Source organism: Vulpes vulpes, chromosome 4 (genome assembly GCF_048418805.1).
Source record: "Vulpes vulpes isolate BD-2025 chromosome 4, VulVul3, whole genome shotgun sequence".
Classification (NCBI taxonomy): domain Eukaryota; kingdom Metazoa; phylum Chordata; class Mammalia; order Carnivora; family Canidae; genus Vulpes; species Vulpes vulpes.
In genome coordinates, this window is record NC_132783.1 from 126,490,461 (window position 1) to 126,507,989 (window position 17,529).

General features: G+C 37.5%; 1 protein-coding gene across 1 annotated transcript in view; it reads left to right on the forward strand.

The window, feature by feature from the left end:
• The window catches only part of OXCT1 (3-oxoacid CoA-transferase 1), a 125,397-nt gene that overhangs the window by 94,585 nt on the left and 13,283 nt on the right, over positions 1-17,529 (forward strand). The window contains exons 14-15 of the mRNA XM_072756991.1: positions 6,571-6,660; positions 17,074-17,154. Of these exons, the coding sequence (XP_072613092.1) occupies positions 6,571-6,660; positions 17,074-17,154 (171 nt within the window). The remainder of the gene's footprint in view (positions 1-6,570; positions 6,661-17,073; positions 17,155-17,529) is intronic.

Consider the following 17,529-nt stretch of genomic DNA (forward strand, 5'->3'; position numbering starts at 1 on the left):
TGAGGAAATGGGGAGAGTTGAGGCAAGGTTGTTCCAGGCCTTGTTTCCCAACTGAGGTGCTTAGGCTCTGCCCTGGCACATTGGGGAACTACTGAAAGGTTTTAAGCAGAGAAAGAACAATAAAATACTCATTTTAGAGAGATTATAGATATTATAGTCATGGCTGTGGGTTGGAATGGAGAGACAAGGCTGGACACAGGTTGACTAATAGGTATGTTACAGCACTGTAGGGAGAAATCATAAGGCTCTTAGGTAAGAAAAGTTCGAGTTCAAGAAATACTGGAAAAATTGGAGTTTTTTGTGAATGAATGGCTGATTGCACATAGGTAATGAAGGAACGGCGAGAGATAAGGAAGTTTCTGGTGTGGACCTTGATGTGAATGATTGGCTACTGAGATTGGGAGTTAGTAGGTAGATGAGATTTGCCTTGGTAAAGATACTTAATTTTGACCATACTGAGCTGAGGCATGAATTGAGGTAAAGAAGTTTTTGTTTCTCACAAAGAACCGAAAGAAGGATCCCTGATTAGCAGCCAGCTCTCTTCTGTGCAGTAATTTGGGGACTGAGATTCATTTATCCGTGGCTCCACCATTTTCCACATGTAGTTGACAGATGGGAAGAACATGGAGCATAGTTCTTGAAAGATTTTATGATCCAACCCTGGAACTATTATGTCACTTTCACCCACTTTCTGTTGGCCAGAACTTATTTACGTGACCAACCCTAACCTCAAGGAAAGCTGGAAAATGTCTGTGCCCAGGAACAAGAGGAAACATTTTTGGGAATTAGCTTATAGATTGTGCCACCTGATGACTAGAGATAGGGGAAATTGGAGAAACTGGAGCAAGGTCCCTGAGAGAACAGGAATAAGAGAGTTTACTAAAATGAAGTTTTGAGTTTGTCCAGTTGCAGCTTTTTGAGAAGCTTTTCTTTTTTTTTTTTAAGCCCATATTATGATTGGTGACTGATGTTTGTTATAATTTGTTAACTTACGTGACAATAGAGACTGTAATTATATTTCTAGCTCCATACTAGCTGGTTTACATGATCAGTCCCTCTATCCTGGGAAATACAATTAATCTTTGAAAGGAAAATCACATTTTCTTGTTTTTGAATACAAAGTATAATGCGGAAAAGAGAAATATTTGTGCTGTAACTTTGTTATAACTTGGCAAAACTAAGATAAATTGTAAGTCCTTTTCTCTAAAACAGAAGTCTGACCTCTCCTTTACGTTTAAACACATATTGATATTACATTTTTTTATTTTCCTTCACTCCTGCCCTTTAGCTAGGAGCATGTTTAGAGGCCCTTTCTTATTTAGAGCATTTTTTAATAGTGGAGAAGTGAAATAGAAATAAAGAGGCTTACATTTGGTTTGAGGTGGGTACTTAATGCTCTGGTGTTTCATTTTGAGCCACAAACCCTAGTTTTATTAATAAATCACTCTTCCCTTTTCCTTCCAATTAATGGTTTTCAGTGAGTTACATGGCATTAATTTAAAATGCTTTAAAAATTGTTTCTATATATTGTATGTTGTTTCTCACCTAAGACCAGAATATAGGTGACAAATCTGCAGATAAGCCATTACTACTTATATACTAATGATAAAGGTGATGGAAGACTCATTTTCAGTATGTTTTATAACGTATTTTAAACAGCATTTCACAGAACTATTCAAATGTATTCATTTTACCTTTTTTGTAAAAACCTTAAAACATCACCAAAGGTCATGTTTAGAACTTGAATTACTGTCTTTGGTAGTGCAATTTAATATTTGTACTTTGATGCATTGAAGGTTTTTTTTAATTTTTTTTATTTTTTTAAAGATTTTATTTATTTATTCATAGAGACAGAGAGAGAGAGAGAGGCAGAGACACAGGCAGAGGAAGAAGCAGGCATCATACAGAGAGCCTGACGTGGGACTCGATCCAGGGTCTCCAGGATCACACCCTGGGCTGCAGGCGGCGCTAAACCACTGTGCCACCGGGGCTGTCCTTTTTTTAATGTTAATAACAATTCTTTTACTTTCAAATTCTCTTGTTAGGAAATAGGATCAAAGTAATAAGTAAATTATATTTAAAATAATTGATTTCAGTTTAAATCTACTTTCTAGAAATAAGTTAGATATCTGTATTCATCCTTTATTCTTAATTCCTATTTTGGTGCCTGGTTTATAATTGACCTTGAATAAAAAATATTCATGAATTGAGGATAATGCTTGAGTCAGTATCTTTTTAGAAAAATTTATAAGTGTGCCATAATAAAGCATGCAGCATTTCTAGTTCATCTTATTGCTGTGTTCTTTGCATACTTGATACTGGAGTCAGTCCTTCACTGTGCAAAGATGAGTTGGCCATGAAACGAGTATCCAGCAATCATCTCTCCATTATGCTAGCCAGAATACATTTCAGAGCTGAAGTTGCACCATTCAAGAAATGTATGTTTGCTGATGAGACTTTAAAGAAAGCCACACTTTGTGTCACTCTGGCCCAGTTCTTCAATCATGCCCAGAATCTCTTCTTCATCACAGGCCTATTTTTCTCCAAGAATCACTTTCCCTCTTGTGATTTATTTAAAGGTATATTTTTAGCTTCATAACCTCTCTGTTTTATCAGCTTCTTGTTTGTATGTCAAATAGGATGTTGGATTTGGAAGAGGGAGATAGAGATGGCTGTGAGGTCTGTATCTCATCTCTGTAAAATGGCAAGCATTGTGTTGGACATCTGGATAGGTAAATTTTGGTATCTGGCACAGTCTCCTGCTTCAAAGAGCAGTAGTATATTATCCTCCTAAGAGACCTGCTCCCTCCTCTCTTGTGCAACTGTAACAGTTTTAACTCTATGCCATAGAGCTCATTTAGATGCCACATTATTTTGTCAGTCATACTAGCTGCTATAGCAAATAGGACTCCCAATTTCAGTGGCTTAGCACCTTATATGTTTACTTTTCACTGATATTGTACAGCACAGTGTGTTTCTAAATAAGTGGGCTCTGCTGTACCCAGTCATTTAAAGACCCTGAAGAACTCTGAAGGAGCTCAGTCATTCTCCAAGGTCACCTTGGATGTCAGTGTCCAGATTGCAGAAGGCAAAAGAGCATGAGGAATTGCATGTGAGAGGTTCTTATGAGCAGGAGCCGGGAAATCACAGATATTACCTCCCTTCATTGTCTAGAACTCAGGTACATGGTCACCCCTGACTGTAGTACAGAATCAGAAAATGCAAGTTGTTGAGTCCCAAAAGAGTGGCTGCTAAAATGGGTTGAAGGGAAGTGATGAATTTCCCACCTGCATTGGAGAGTATATGCCTCCTCTAACCCTGTTTCTTTCTGCCGGTATAGATAGAATGAACTGTTTTCCTTCAGTAATTGATTCTGTTTGAGAAATCATCTGGGAACTGAAATGGAAGGAAATAGGTTATTTTCTTTTTCAATACAATGAATTTACTTTTAAAAACAGGAAAACCAAATATTTGAAGGTGTTTCTGTTAACCTGCTAGAAATACTTTCCATTAGGCGATGCTGCTGTTCTCTTTGCCATGTGATATGGTGCTGCTGTGAGACACCACCTCTGAGAGATCCCCTGCCCAGCACCAGCCACCTCTTCCTGCCTCTGCTTCCCCAGGCACCATCAGCATGGGCATCCTCATTGCTCTACTAGGACTTGAACAGGCCTATGTTATTAGTTTGATCCATTCACCCTCACTCATCCAAGCACTTACAAGATGGGGAAAAAAAGTGGAAATGCACTGTGTTATAATTATATCCTAATTAGCAAGGATGTGCGGGGAGGGGAAAAGGCACTTAGCACTAGGCTCTTGGGGATGAGGGAGTGGTGGCAATGCTTATTTTAGATGGAGGAAGTTTGGAGCACCCGTGTGGCTCAGTCAGGCATCGGACTCTATTTCGGCTCAGGTCATCATCTCAGGGTCATGAGATTGAGCCCTGCATCAGGTTCCCTGCTCAGCAGGGAGTCTGCTTCTCTCCTTCTCCCCGTTCCTCTTCTGTCACTCATACTTTCTCTCTCTGTCTCTCTAAAATAAATAAATAAACCTTTAGAGGGAGGAAGTTTGCTCCAAATTTCCTTAATTACTCGTGGATGCTTTTCCTTCCCTTGATGATGAAGTTTATGAGAAGAAGCCTGTTGTCATCAACTCTAACTCTAGCACTCTGTACAATGACAGGCTCGTACTAGATTCTCAGTAAACCGAAACACTGGATGGTGATATAAGTCAATGAATTTATAAATCTTATTTACTCTTCAGTTTTCCATATATTATCTCATGCACTCCTCATAACAGCCCTATGATAGGGCATTCTTACTCTTGGTTTATAGATAATGGATTCAGAGATAATTCAGAGAATTTGCCAGTGTCGTACAGTGGGTTCATAGACTAGATCTCAAGTGTTCTGCACCTAATCTTAGGTATATGGGCAAGAATGTTCCTTTTAGCAGAAACAGAGATGGTTATTCTGCCATGTTCTGTAGCTCTTTCCGTTCCTGCCAGCACAGTGTTTTGTATCCAGTAGGCACTCTATAAATATTTTAAAATAATTGACAATGATTTAAAACATGTAAATGGGGCAGCCCGAGTGGCTCAGCGGTTTGGCACTGCCTTTGGCCTAGGGCTTGATCCTGGAGACCCGGGATCAAGTCCCACATCGGGCTCCCTGCATGGAGCCTGCTTCTCCCTCTGCCTGTGTCTCTGCCTCTCTCTCTCTCTCTCTCTATATATATATATATATATATATATCTCATGAATAAATAAATAAAATCTTAAAAAGTAAATAAAACATGTAAATCAGATTCACCTGAATTGGGACATGCTTCTTGTTAGAGGCTGGCATAAGCTTTTACCCACCATTATTGTGCCACAGGTGAAAAAATTTGCCTCTGGTATATTCTAATTCAAGGATTTTTTAAAATGCTAGCTTAGTTTCTGCTTTTCTTTGACTTCTTCATTCTGCTAGCACTTATAATCTTCCCAAGGACACTGTCTTGTAGAAGCTGAGACTGGCTGCATGTTCTTACCACAACAGGTTAATTCATTTTCCAATGGACTTGCTTTAGTGTCCTTGGCCCTAAAATCTCAAACTTCCTTAGTATTGGAGTTTATGATAAATATTGATTGGTTCCATCTCTGAATTACTCATATTTCATCCCATAAAGGTAGAGAAAATATATTTCTCTACAGAAACATTATTTTTATTTTATCCCATAAAGGTATTGGTGTTCTCTACAGAAATACTATGAAAATAATATACCTAACTTATTAAAGTTGCAGCTAACTAATGAAGGCATGGCTCCTAGAAGTATAAAATTACACATTTCCATGTAGGTATTTTCACTCAAACGTACATGTCTGAAGACAGACTTACTTTGTACTTTCCATTTCTGTCCTCCTCCCTACCCCTTTCCCCCGCTACTTGCAGCCACTTCCAGTTCCTGTCCATCTCATTTAGTGGCAGGCTCCAAACCATGAAGACATTCTGACCACTTGTTCCTTTCCTTTATATAATGCACATCTAATTCATGTTCGTCCAGTGTTGGCATTGACCTCTAAAATGTTTCTGAAATCAGAGAATCTGAGACCTCTATGTTTGAAAGCCAAGTGTGAGTGCATTGCCTAATCTCCTTGTAGCTATGAAATTTTGGGGAAGGAGCTGAGAGTTTACTGTCAAATCAGCAAGAGGACTTGGATTAAAGAAATAAAAATTTAAGGAGATTTCAATGTTAGAAGACATTTCTCTTCAATATATTTGAATAAGAATTTATTTCATCGTCTCTGGAAACACCTTATTTTTCCAAGACTGTAACCAGGAGACAGAACAGACGGTGGGAATTATTCAGAGTATGTGGCCTGTAGAATATGGCTGGTAAATGTTTAATGAATCAGGAGATGGGCAGGTGAACAAAAATAGAATGGTGATGGTGAAAGTCCTGAACTCTGCTTCTGTTTTCTGTTTTTGCTTAACAGAAATAAACTTTTTGTTTTGTTTGGCTTATTTTCCTAGGAGCAAGATAAATGCCAAGTTTTAGAAAGGCAGACCCACCTCTTCATATTAATCATTACTAGGGAAACACCATTAGTGCCTTAGCCTACTACCTAATGGCATTTTAATCTGCAGGAAATCCAAGAGAGTGCTTTAGAAAGTGTTTGTAATTGAAGACTCAGTGTGCCGATTATGTGTTTAAAAAGAAGGAAGTGCATGTCAGGGGTATGTGGATTTCAGTCTCCTATTATTGCAATAATGATAAAGTGCCAGAATTCTGAAATGGTTCTTAAGATTTTTCTTATCTACTGATTGTCTTGCTGCCAATATATCATCAAAATACCATTAGCCACATATAATAAAAGGAATATCATAGTATTTGTCCTGAACTTATCCTTCAATCATAGAATAATGGAGTAACAGAATATTAATGTCATGAAGCTACTAGAACTAAGCAATAAAGGTCAATGAGTTTTTCTCACTCATTAGTCCAGTGACTTATTCTTGCCAATTAATTCTGCCACATACTAGAAGAAGTGAGAGAGAATTATATCTTCTTTACCATTTCTGTTTTGTAGGGGAAGATGGTGAAAGGAATGGGAGGGGCTATGGATCTAGTGTCCAGTGCGAAGACCAAAGTGGTGGTCACCATGGAACATTCTGCAAAGGTAATGTGTGCTGTGTTTGGAAATTCCCAGTATGCCAAAATCCTATATACCAGGCCACACAACCGTGGTTTTTATTGTTTTCTCAGGCTTGTTCAAATTGATAGCATTTATATTTTAGAGAGAAAGGTTGCAGATAAAAGCTGTTAGTTAGGATCTTCAGCTAAATGGTTCTTGAACTTTGAGTGAAAGACACAGTGGGGTGTCTTTAATTATTTGCATATACAGTAAAAGTAAAAGCTATAGTGTCTTCAAACTCAGTGAAAATGGCAGATGTTGAGATTTGGGTTTAAAGATGATTATTGTGGCTGCTCTCTGCGCGCAAAATGAAAAACACAACAGAATATGGCCTTTTCACAACATTTATTTTCAAGGGGACAGTATGGCTTCTTACCAAAGTTGTGTGGTGCCATTTTGGGAAGCGTGAGAAAATGGTGGGTAGTGACAGCAAGTGTCCTTATTTTGAAAAGTATGATACTTTTATTTTGATAAATTATCAAATATTTATTGAGTGCTGATTATGTGTTTAGTACAACCAAAATTATACAAAAATCATGGATCTTATGGAGTTTACATTTGGTGGTGGTGGTGGTGGTGGTGATGATGATGGTGGTATCATCATCCTATGATAATAATAGCTACCATTTGTTGAGCTTACTGTGTACCAACAGTAGACTAAGCACTCTATATTTGCATGGACAAGCCCATGAACCTGATACAGGTATTTTTTATGGTTTCAGAAACAGCTTCAGAGAAGTTAACTTGCCTGAGGTCACATAACTAGCGGAACTGAGATTAGAACTGAGTGTCTGTGATTCCAACGTCCAGTCTTCTAACTCTAGAGCTCTCAATGTAACTATGTTCCTTGTTCCCAACTCAGTGTCCTTGAATCAGTTGAGTTGAGCTTAATTGCCTTCTTGACCTGAAGCCCTGGGTTTCTGATGATTTATAAAATTGATAGCGGGTGGTACTTTCTTCATTGTCTGTACCCTTTGTTCATTCACCTTTATTTTTTATAATTCTTAGTTTTGTTTTGTTTTAAAGATTTTTTATTTATTTATTCGTGAGAGACAGAGAGAGAGACAGAGACAGAGACACAGGCAGAGGGAGGAGCAGGCTCCATGCAGGGAGCCTGACGTGGGACTCAGTCCTGGATCTCCAGGATCAGGCCCTGTGCTGAAGGCAGGCACTAAACCACTGAGCCACCCGGGCTGCCCTAATTCTTAGTTTTAACACAAAATCTACCTGTTCTCACCTTGAGACCTGCAAATTTGAATGGAAGTGTTAGTTCATTTGCCCGGTTTATTTATTTATTATTTATTTATTTATTTATTTATTTATTTATTTATTTTTTTAAATTTATTTATTTATTTATTTATTTATTTTTTTGAGAGAGAGAGAGGCACAGAGAGCATGAGAGGGGAGGGGTAGAGAGAGAGAGAAAATCTCAAGCAGGCTCCACGCCTAGCATGGAGCCCGGCACCAGGCTCAATCCCAGGACCCTGAGATCATGACCTGTGTTGAAATCAAGAGTCAAATGCTTAACCAACTAAGCCACCCAGGTGCCTCTTGCCCTATTTTTATTTGGAGATGCAGTATCATGGGAGAGCATGGAGCTGGAAGATTTGCATCTGTCTTGCTTCCCATGAGGGAGTTCTGTTAGAGTGATGTGTGCCATGAAATGGTTTTGTTGTGAAAATTGTAATAAATATGAAAATATCCTAAATTGTTTTGTAAACAGTGGAAAGTGAGCAGTAGAGCATAAATATGAAACAATAGAAATGAAACTAACACAGGTGACTTCCAAAAGATGCCTTGCAAAAGCATGCAGAATACTTCGTTTCAGAGGCAAAAGGATGACAAGCATGCAAATCAAATCCAAATCTTTTCTGGAACATAATGTCTAATTTGGAGAAAACTCATTCTGACTTCCTTTTTGTTGTTACTTTAATGTTGATGCATAGGCATTGAAGTCCGACTCATTTAGATTATTTTTGTTCATTCGTTTTCTAAACATTGAGGCCTGTATTTAGCAAATTCTTTCTCTTTCTCTCAATTTTTTTTCCAAAGTCTTTTCTTTCATCTCAGCCAGAATTTCTAAAAAGAGGAAAAGAAATGATTCTTCAAACTTTTGATTAGAAATCCCTTATTAGGGATCCCTGGGTGACTCAGCGGTTTAGCACCTGCCTTTGGCCCAGGGCGTGATCCTGGAGTCCCGGGATCGAGTCCCATGTCAGACTCCCGGCATGGAGCCTGTTTTACCTCCTCCTGTGTCTCTGCCCCCCACCCCTTGTCTATCATGAATAAATAAAGAAAAAAAAACATTAAAAAAAAAAAGAATGAAGCTACCAACTTCTTTAAAAAAAAAAAAGAAATCCCTTATTAAAACTTTTTACAGAAGCAAGATATTTTTACTATTTTCTTCTTTTTAGGCAGATTTTTTTGGTGTCTAGCTACCTTTTTTCTAAGGCTTCTTTTCATCTCTTGACATGTCCTCCTTCTTCCACCCTCTAAAAATGGCAAGAAAATGAAGGAGCGGTTTGAGTCTTCATTAGCTACAAATCCCTGTGCTTGGCATTGCACATACTGAATCTTGTCAGCTTCTCAGTGACCCTCTTCAGTAAGACTGGGATGTGGGCAGGTTGAGAAACTTGTCCAGGTATGTGATAGAGCTAGGAGTCTCACTCAGTTGGGTCCAGTCTGTGTTCATCATACCCCATGCTGCTGAGGACGATGCTGTGTCCTCACCAGAGCTACCTCTGCACCAGTGTTCACCCTCATCTGCCCTTTTCTGGAAGCTTCAGGTCTCAGAATGTTCACTTTCCCTTTTTGAATTTCCCCTAAGGCCCTCCTGCTTTGGTGAGACAGATAACCTGCAAAAATACCTGTTACTCTAGGCCCAGAATGCTATTCCTCAGATACCTACTTCACTTGCTCCTTCAGTTCATTCAGGTCTTTGCTCAAGATATCACAGAAGCTTTTCCCCAACTATTCTAGAAAACAGAAGTACCCCTCTCTTGTGATGGACCTTCATCACCTTCTTCACCAGAATGTAAGTTCTGTGAGGGCAGGGGTGCTATCCATTGTAAGAGCTGAAGAGAATCATGTCTGATGCACATTAGGACTCAGTATATACTTGCTGAATTCATAAATTCTTCAAATAAAAGTGGTACTTTGAACAAGTAGAGCACTTTTAACTTTTTTGAAGCAGTTTCATTGCTACTGCCTCCACATCTTATCATTACAATACTCTTGTGAGGTAGGTCTCGTCGTTTCCCTTGCAAAAGAAAACAAACTCAATATCATAGAGGTTAAATATTCCCATAAAAGTTAAGTACAAAATTAGGAGCAAAATCAAGCCAAGAATCCATGTATCCTGCCTTTGGGTTCCCATTTTTTTTAATAAGCTTTTTTGTCTGGCAGGTACCATCACCACCAACAATATAAAAGAAAGTGTTTTGTTCTCAGTATTGTGCACTGGAAATGTTTCCTAAGGGTATAACTTTCAGAGCACAAAAACAGAGAAACTCAGTCATAGTTGTCATTTATTGGAAACAAGCAAAGCTTGGGTACCTATTTTAGGTAGAGAACATAAATGAAAGCTCTGTTTCTAAACCAGGTTTAGATTTTATTTTTATTACAGTAGGAGGCCTGGATTCTGAAAGGATAAAAAGAATCATAATTATATTGTTAGGATGTTGGGAATAAATCTTTATGAATAAGTTTTGATCAAGTCTATATCTGATAGCAAAGGTGTCATACAGAAATCTTGAATGCAGTTTTATGTTGTCTTTACTTTTTATGGAGAGAAATTATTAAAAGTAGTTGAAGTTTATTAGTCCTATTTATTTTGGACCAAATGTGTTACCAAAAGCCAACAAATGTGAAAGATTTTTTTAAGAAAATTCTTCCCTGGGAAACATTATTTCCCTGAAAATAATTTTCAGCAGCATTGAGAAGTATATTCCAAGGTAAATAAAGTATTTCTTTGTTGGAATAATTTATAAGTAATATGATTTCAGCTGGTTTAATTTTTTTTCATTCATAAAAACTTGTAAATATTTTATAATTTGTTAATAAGATTATTTTGTGACTAGGATCTGTTAGGAAAAAAATATTTACCTTTAAAAAATATAAATCTGGGATGCCTGGGTGGCTCAGCAGTTTAGTGTCTGCCTTTGGCTCAGTGCATGATCCCGGTTCAGGGATTGAGTCCCACATCAGGATCCTGTGAGGAGCCTGCTTCTCCCTCTGCTATGTCTCTGCCTCTCTCTGTGTGTCTCTCATGAATAAATGAATAAAATCTTAAAATAAATAAATAAAAATAAAAAATAGAAATCCTTACATGGTTTTTACCTTTTTATTTTTCCATTAATGATGGAAATGCCTGCCAAAAAAAAATTATATAATGGAAAAGAAAAAAAGCAGAACACAGTCCAACAACCAATAAAGCTCTTTAAAATGTCTTATAGAAATTTAATTAAGCTAATAAATCTAAATTCTGAGGCTTTGAGTATCCAGTTCTTGAAAGGAAAACTAACTCACAGAGAAGCTTTCCTGTGTACCACAACAATTCATGAATGGAAAGAAAATCATTCCTGTTCACGCCTGGATTGTACCATAGTACCATCCTTAGGCTAGAGATCATAGGATGCAACCTTTAGAGAGAAAATAAAAGGCCATGATAAAGATTTTTGTGTTATATTTAAGAAAAACAGCCTTCTAGTCTAAGATCTCAAAGCCCTGAAGACTATTTTCAGGGTAATGCCTTGCTGTTTGTACCGTCTCATTTGGTTAGCCTTCCCCTGGAGAATGTGCCTGTAACCACAAACTGTTATTACATCCACATATAAAAACCATTTGTAGTAGCACCTGTTCTCTACTTCAGAGCTCACTGACTCTTTCTACTTAAGTCCTTTGTGCTTTGTTTGAATCCCTACCAAATAAGTGCTGTGTAAAGGCCAAAAATACCCCAGGAGCATAAACTCCATGTGAGTCATATCATCTTGTCCTTTTACCCTGCACACCCCAATTTCCTTTAGTTAGCCAATCCCATTTTTCTTTTCTGCTTACCACACCAATTGTCATAGTGATCTGACAGTACTATGTTTTGTAATATGACATTCCCTAATAGATTATGTCTGTGAGATGTATGTTGGTATGTGTCTGTAATATAGAAGCTGCTTTTCACTTGGTTTAAGCATTGAGATCGGTGGGGAGAAGGAAACGCAAGGGACAGTGACATTCAGGCTTCTTTTATGATGTTTTCGCAAAAGCCCAAAGAGAGATCTGTCATAGGTTTCGTTGTGCCACCAAAGTATTCTCTTGTAAAAGTTCAGCCTATGCAGCCCCTGTTTTGAGTGAGTTAATGCCAGCCCTGAAGCTTTAGGAAGGAGTAACCAGAAAAGATAGAATAACCATAATTCACTCTGCTTCTCTCTTGACTTACAAATTTGTATGCTTCATATTGCAGTCCTGAGATGTCTTTGCTTCTCCCTTTGATCATACCTTTATTTATCTCCCCAAAGTCTTGTAAGCCCTGTCACACACTTCTGCTGGCTGTGCTTCTCCTAGTGAGCTCAAATACGTTGGGAATATTCAAGTATCTTGAGACTAGAAAGCAGCCTCCAGTGGTCCTTAGATACTCAGTCACATGGTATTTTACAACGATAGCTCTGTTGGAATTCCTTCAATCAGAATTACAATATTCAAGCAGTAAGTCCTGAAGAATAGAGAGAGTGTTACCATTTGAATGTGGGGTGATGGAGTATGTGGTGATGTTTGTTTCCCGTAGCCTGAACAAAAAAAGGCTTTAACATTTGGTTCCTTAAAGAACCAACTTTTAGAATTTGCCTTCTCTGCACTTGATCATTAGAGCTTTCCCAAAGAAGTTTCTTGAACGAAGAATATGTTGCAGCCACACTTAAAAAGCATGTAACAGAAAAGATAGGCATAAGATGGTGTTTTATGTAAAACAAAATCTTATTACATGCACGCTCTGTTGCCTCAGGTGAATAAAATGCTGATATCAAATGCAAAAATCATCCTGTTGTGAAAAAGAGAGCTTTTTGTTTGGGATTAAGTTCATTGTGATAACATGAAGCTTACCCTCATGATAACAAAAGGGATTTATTATCATTTAACTGGAGTTGTTTGTTACTGAAGAATTTAGGTGCAGGATTTCACACAGATATCTAAAGAATTAAAGAGAAATCACCATGAGGCAAATAATAGAAAGTACTGAGACCCTAAGTCATTTAAAAAGAAAACAGTGACTTCCCAGGTCTTGCATGAAGTCTGTAAGGAATCAAGGGGGGAAGAAGAGAAAAACGAGAGAAGCAGGTGGAAGAAAGAGATTTAGTTCTTCATCAAGGTTATAATGAAGTTAGCAATAAAATAAAAAGGGCATGGTGAAATCAGGAGCCTTCGGGGCTAGTCAAAACATTTTTAATGCTGCACTTTGTATTCGCTCCTCTGCTTTTTCTGGCATTTCTTCACAGGAGAAGACAGAAAGAAGCAGAATGGGAAGGATGCACCAGAACCCACTGACGCTAAATATTTGTGTGTAGATTCCACCTCTCCTACTTTACTGCCCTTTCAGTCGTTTTGTGTAATTCCTCCAGTGATCAGTGATCAGGGAAGAAGACAAGGCCATCATAGAGGAAACCACAACAAAGAATTGAAGGGACCCAACAGACCATTCAAAGACAGATGCAAGAGAAAAATAGTCTTTGGACTACACTGTATCTCTTTTTTAGGATTTATTTTGAAAGGTTAAAAGCTCAGCTTCTTTATGAATCATTAATCTATGCAGCTTCCACGCCACATTGTAAGGCTCAGCCCAGCATGTTTAGAGTAGAGAGCTAAAGTAGAGGTTAGTCCTATTTTGGCTTCATAGCTAATCTGTTGTTGAATATTGAAATTGTGACATTCTTCTATTTTTTTTTGCCTCTCGTTTTTTCTTTTTCCTTGATCTGGATTGTGTCTTAGAGCTAAATGCGAATGGAGTCCTCCAGCTACATTGTTCTCACTGCAAGAATGCCCTTGTTGCCAGCGTCCTAGGCCAGCCATATATGGTTTCATTAGCTCTCTGGGTCTCAGGAATTGTGCTTAGGCCTTTTCTGCATAATTACATGACTAAGTTCAAATAGGAGTTTAAGAGCTCCTAAGGAATTCCCTAATAGACATGTTAAATATGTTTTGTATAAACAATAGTAGCAAACATTTGCTGAGCACTGGTTAAGTGCTGGACACTTGTATCTCATTTTGCAGTAACCCCACAAGGTAAGGCTGATGGGGAAGTGCAGGCATAGGAACTTTGCACAGCCAGCATGGAACAGAGCCAGACTTTACCTTCAGGTTCCTTGGCTCTGGCCACACTCTTAACCATAGGCTATACTGTTTATATAGTGGATAGTCTATAAAAGGTCTCTACTGGCAGCATGCAGCCAGTTCTGTCAGTTAAAATTCCTAATTCCTCCTAAAAGGGAGTTGGTTGTTCATGAAAATCCAAGTAGTTACTTTCACACAAGATGCAGATCTTGCTCAAATAATGAGAACAAAGTAAGAGCACCCTGCAAAAAAATGTTCTTTAGAGGCCCACAGATTGTTCACTTTGTTCCCAGGCAGGCCCGGAATTCATTGTGACATGCCTTATTTGAGTTATATTAAATGTAAGGAGACCTGACAACTGTACAAGCTTGAATATTCATCATTAATTTCAGCTCTTTAATTAAGCTTCTCTGACACGTGCAAACTTTCTTTGAAACTGGAAGGGAAAATAGAGCATTAAAAATGAAATGAAAATGAGGTTTTATTTCTACAGTTATAAATATTCTTATACAGTAAGATTCAGAAGCCTATAACTTGTTATTAAAGGTGTAATGTCTATTCTATATGTATTTTGCACTCATTTTGATTAAATTAGAGTAATAGTTTGTCTTTTTGAAATCCATCTGGGATTCCCAACAGACCTTCCATTTTCCTCCCCATTCATTTATTCAAGAAATACAGAATACTTTTTATGCCATGCACTGGGGTAAGTACACTAAAACCTTTTAATTCCTGGTGCATTGGTGAATTGACAGTTTATCACAAGGAGCAAAATCTTTTTAATTAAACACAGTTATCTGAAAGCCCTTGCTTATGACTGTATACTTGGTCTGACAGAAATCTTCAGAGAAAGATAAACCAGGTAGCAGGTGCATATTTTAGTAGTAAAACAGCCAGATAGCAAAGATGATGATGACATCATGTGTGGTGTTTTTAGATCCAAAAAGAAACAATAGAAGCATTTTGCCATTTTTTAATAGAAGATCTATAATATGATGGGGTAGCCTTCAGCCTCAAGGGAAATACTAATTTAGGCTCCTGTTGCCTGATACTTAGAAAAGAGTTTAATCATTACCATAATCAGATCATCAGAGCTAATGTTTACAGCTGTGTTCCATACATGTACCCAGAGCCACCTCTATACCTGGGATGTGGAGAAGGGGGATAATGGGGGGTGGGGGGCTACTTCCCATTCTTTTTTTTTTTTTTTTTTTTTTTTAGTATAGTTGACACACAATGTTACAGGAGTGTCAGATGTATAGTATAGTGATTCACCAAGTTTGTATGCCCTGGTAGCATAGCATAATGTACATCTGTCCTGATACATGTATCTATTGTAGTATCATTGACTGTACTCCTTATATTTCTTATGCTGTGTCTTTAATTCCTATGACTTATTCATTCTGTAACTGGAAGCCAGTACCTCCCACTCTTCTTCACTGACTTTGCCAACCCCATACTCCCCTATCTGGTAACCATCAGTTTGCTCTTTGTATTTATAGGTCTGACTCTGCTTTTTGTTTATTCATGTTTGTTTGTTTGTTTGTTTTTAGATTCCACTTATGACTGAAGTCATATGGTATTTGTATTTCTCAGTCTGACTTATTTCACTTAGCATAGTAACCTCTAGGTCCATCCATGTTGTCTCAAATAACATGAATCCCATTCCTTTTATGGCTGCATAATATTCCTCTGTATGTGTGTGTATGTTACCATGTAACCACGTCTTCTTTATCGATTCATCTATTGATGGACACTTAGTTTCTGCCCTATCTTATAAATAATTATAAATAATGCTGCGATAAACATAGAAGTGCACATATCTTTTCAAGCTAGTGTTTTTGCTTTCTTTGATGTAAATACCATGCTTTTTACTCTTAATACTTTTTTATTTTATGTTTGAAGAAAGGGTACAGTAGCTAAAAGAAACTGAAAAAATACAGATTTCAGCCAGCTCATACATTTTACTAATGTGAACAAACTGAGTCTCAGACAAACTCCAGGAAAAGCAAATAACTCTATGAGAATGTGAATATAATCATGGTATACTACACTGCCTGGCCCTGCAGTGAACTGTATTACATGGTCATTTAGGGAGAGTGATGTCCATTCTAACCAGGAAGTTAACTACAAATTGTGACCCAGCTCTACTGAAGAACTGCAGAGAATGGGGAAAATAGGGTTTTATAAGAGAGTTAAGTCTTCATATGCCACAATAAGAAGTTAGTAGATAATGTCTAAAATAGATTAAACAAGAAATAAATAGCATGGTAAACATGATATTTAAAAATGAAGAGGTAACAGGAAAATATGTAGAGATATAAAAGAAAATGCTAAAAAAAAAAAAAAAAGTAAAATAAAATGGTTCCTGTTGAGAACAGGTCTAACTATAAAGGGGAGGCTAGGCACTGCTGTTTTCATGTATGTTTTACTTTTCTAACAAAACTAACTTTATAAAGGGTATTATACAGGGATCTCTGGGTGGCGCAGCGGTTTGGCGCCTGCCTTTGGCCCAGGGCGTGATCCTGGAGACCCGGGATCGAATCCCACGTCGGGCTCCCGGTGCATGGAGCCTGCTTCTCCCTCTGCCTATGTCTCTGCCTCTCTCTCTCTGTGACTATCATAAATAAATAAAAAAAAAAAAAATTAAAAAAAATTAAATAAAATAAAGGGTATTATACATTTGTGTTTCATGTGTGTTTCCTATCTTTGGTGAATAGTAGCTCATGTATGTCAAAGAGACCCTTCCCTGAAAGAGAAAAATAAGCAGGACACTAGAAGTAAAATTTCTCATTTTAGAATAGGAGGACTGGGACTTGAGAAGTCCAATTTGTAGCAAGGTGTTTCCCAACTAAGTCTTTTATGACTTTGGCTATTCATTTGGTATTCTCCCTATATTCTTTTAGGAACAGAAGCTGTCTCCAGAAAGAGTAAAAGCATGACTGTGCAAACATTTTGAAATAGTCTGTACCTAGGAGACGATTTCTCTGATAGTTCCTGTTTGTCCTATTGTTATTCTACTTCTAAACAAGAATTGCTCCCTAACTACTCCTCTTTTTTTTCAATATTTCTTCTTTAAAACAGGGAAATGTACATAAAATTATGGAGAAATGTACATTGCCACTGACCGGAAAGCAGTGTGTCAACCGCATCATTACTGAAAAGGTACGGTGCCTGTTTTTATTCCCTCTAATGCCTACTACCACTTTTTTATTTATAAGGCATTTTTAGAAATTTTTTGCTACCCTCTAAAACTGTGTTGTGTTGATAGTCATAGGATTAATTTAATCCATGGGTAGCCTGAATAGGAAAATTCATCAATTTAATGTTTCTAAATGTAGAATTCTTAACGTGCAAGTGTCTGGAAATATGCATATACAGGCTTGAACTGCTGTCCTTGGTAACTTTGACAGTGTATATAATCAAAAGTTTTATTCATCCTTTTACTTGGACTATTAGATGTCTAAAATGGATGATATGTATAAAATCAAGAATATACTAATCATTCCTACCTTTCTTTGTTGCTTTCCCAAATCACAA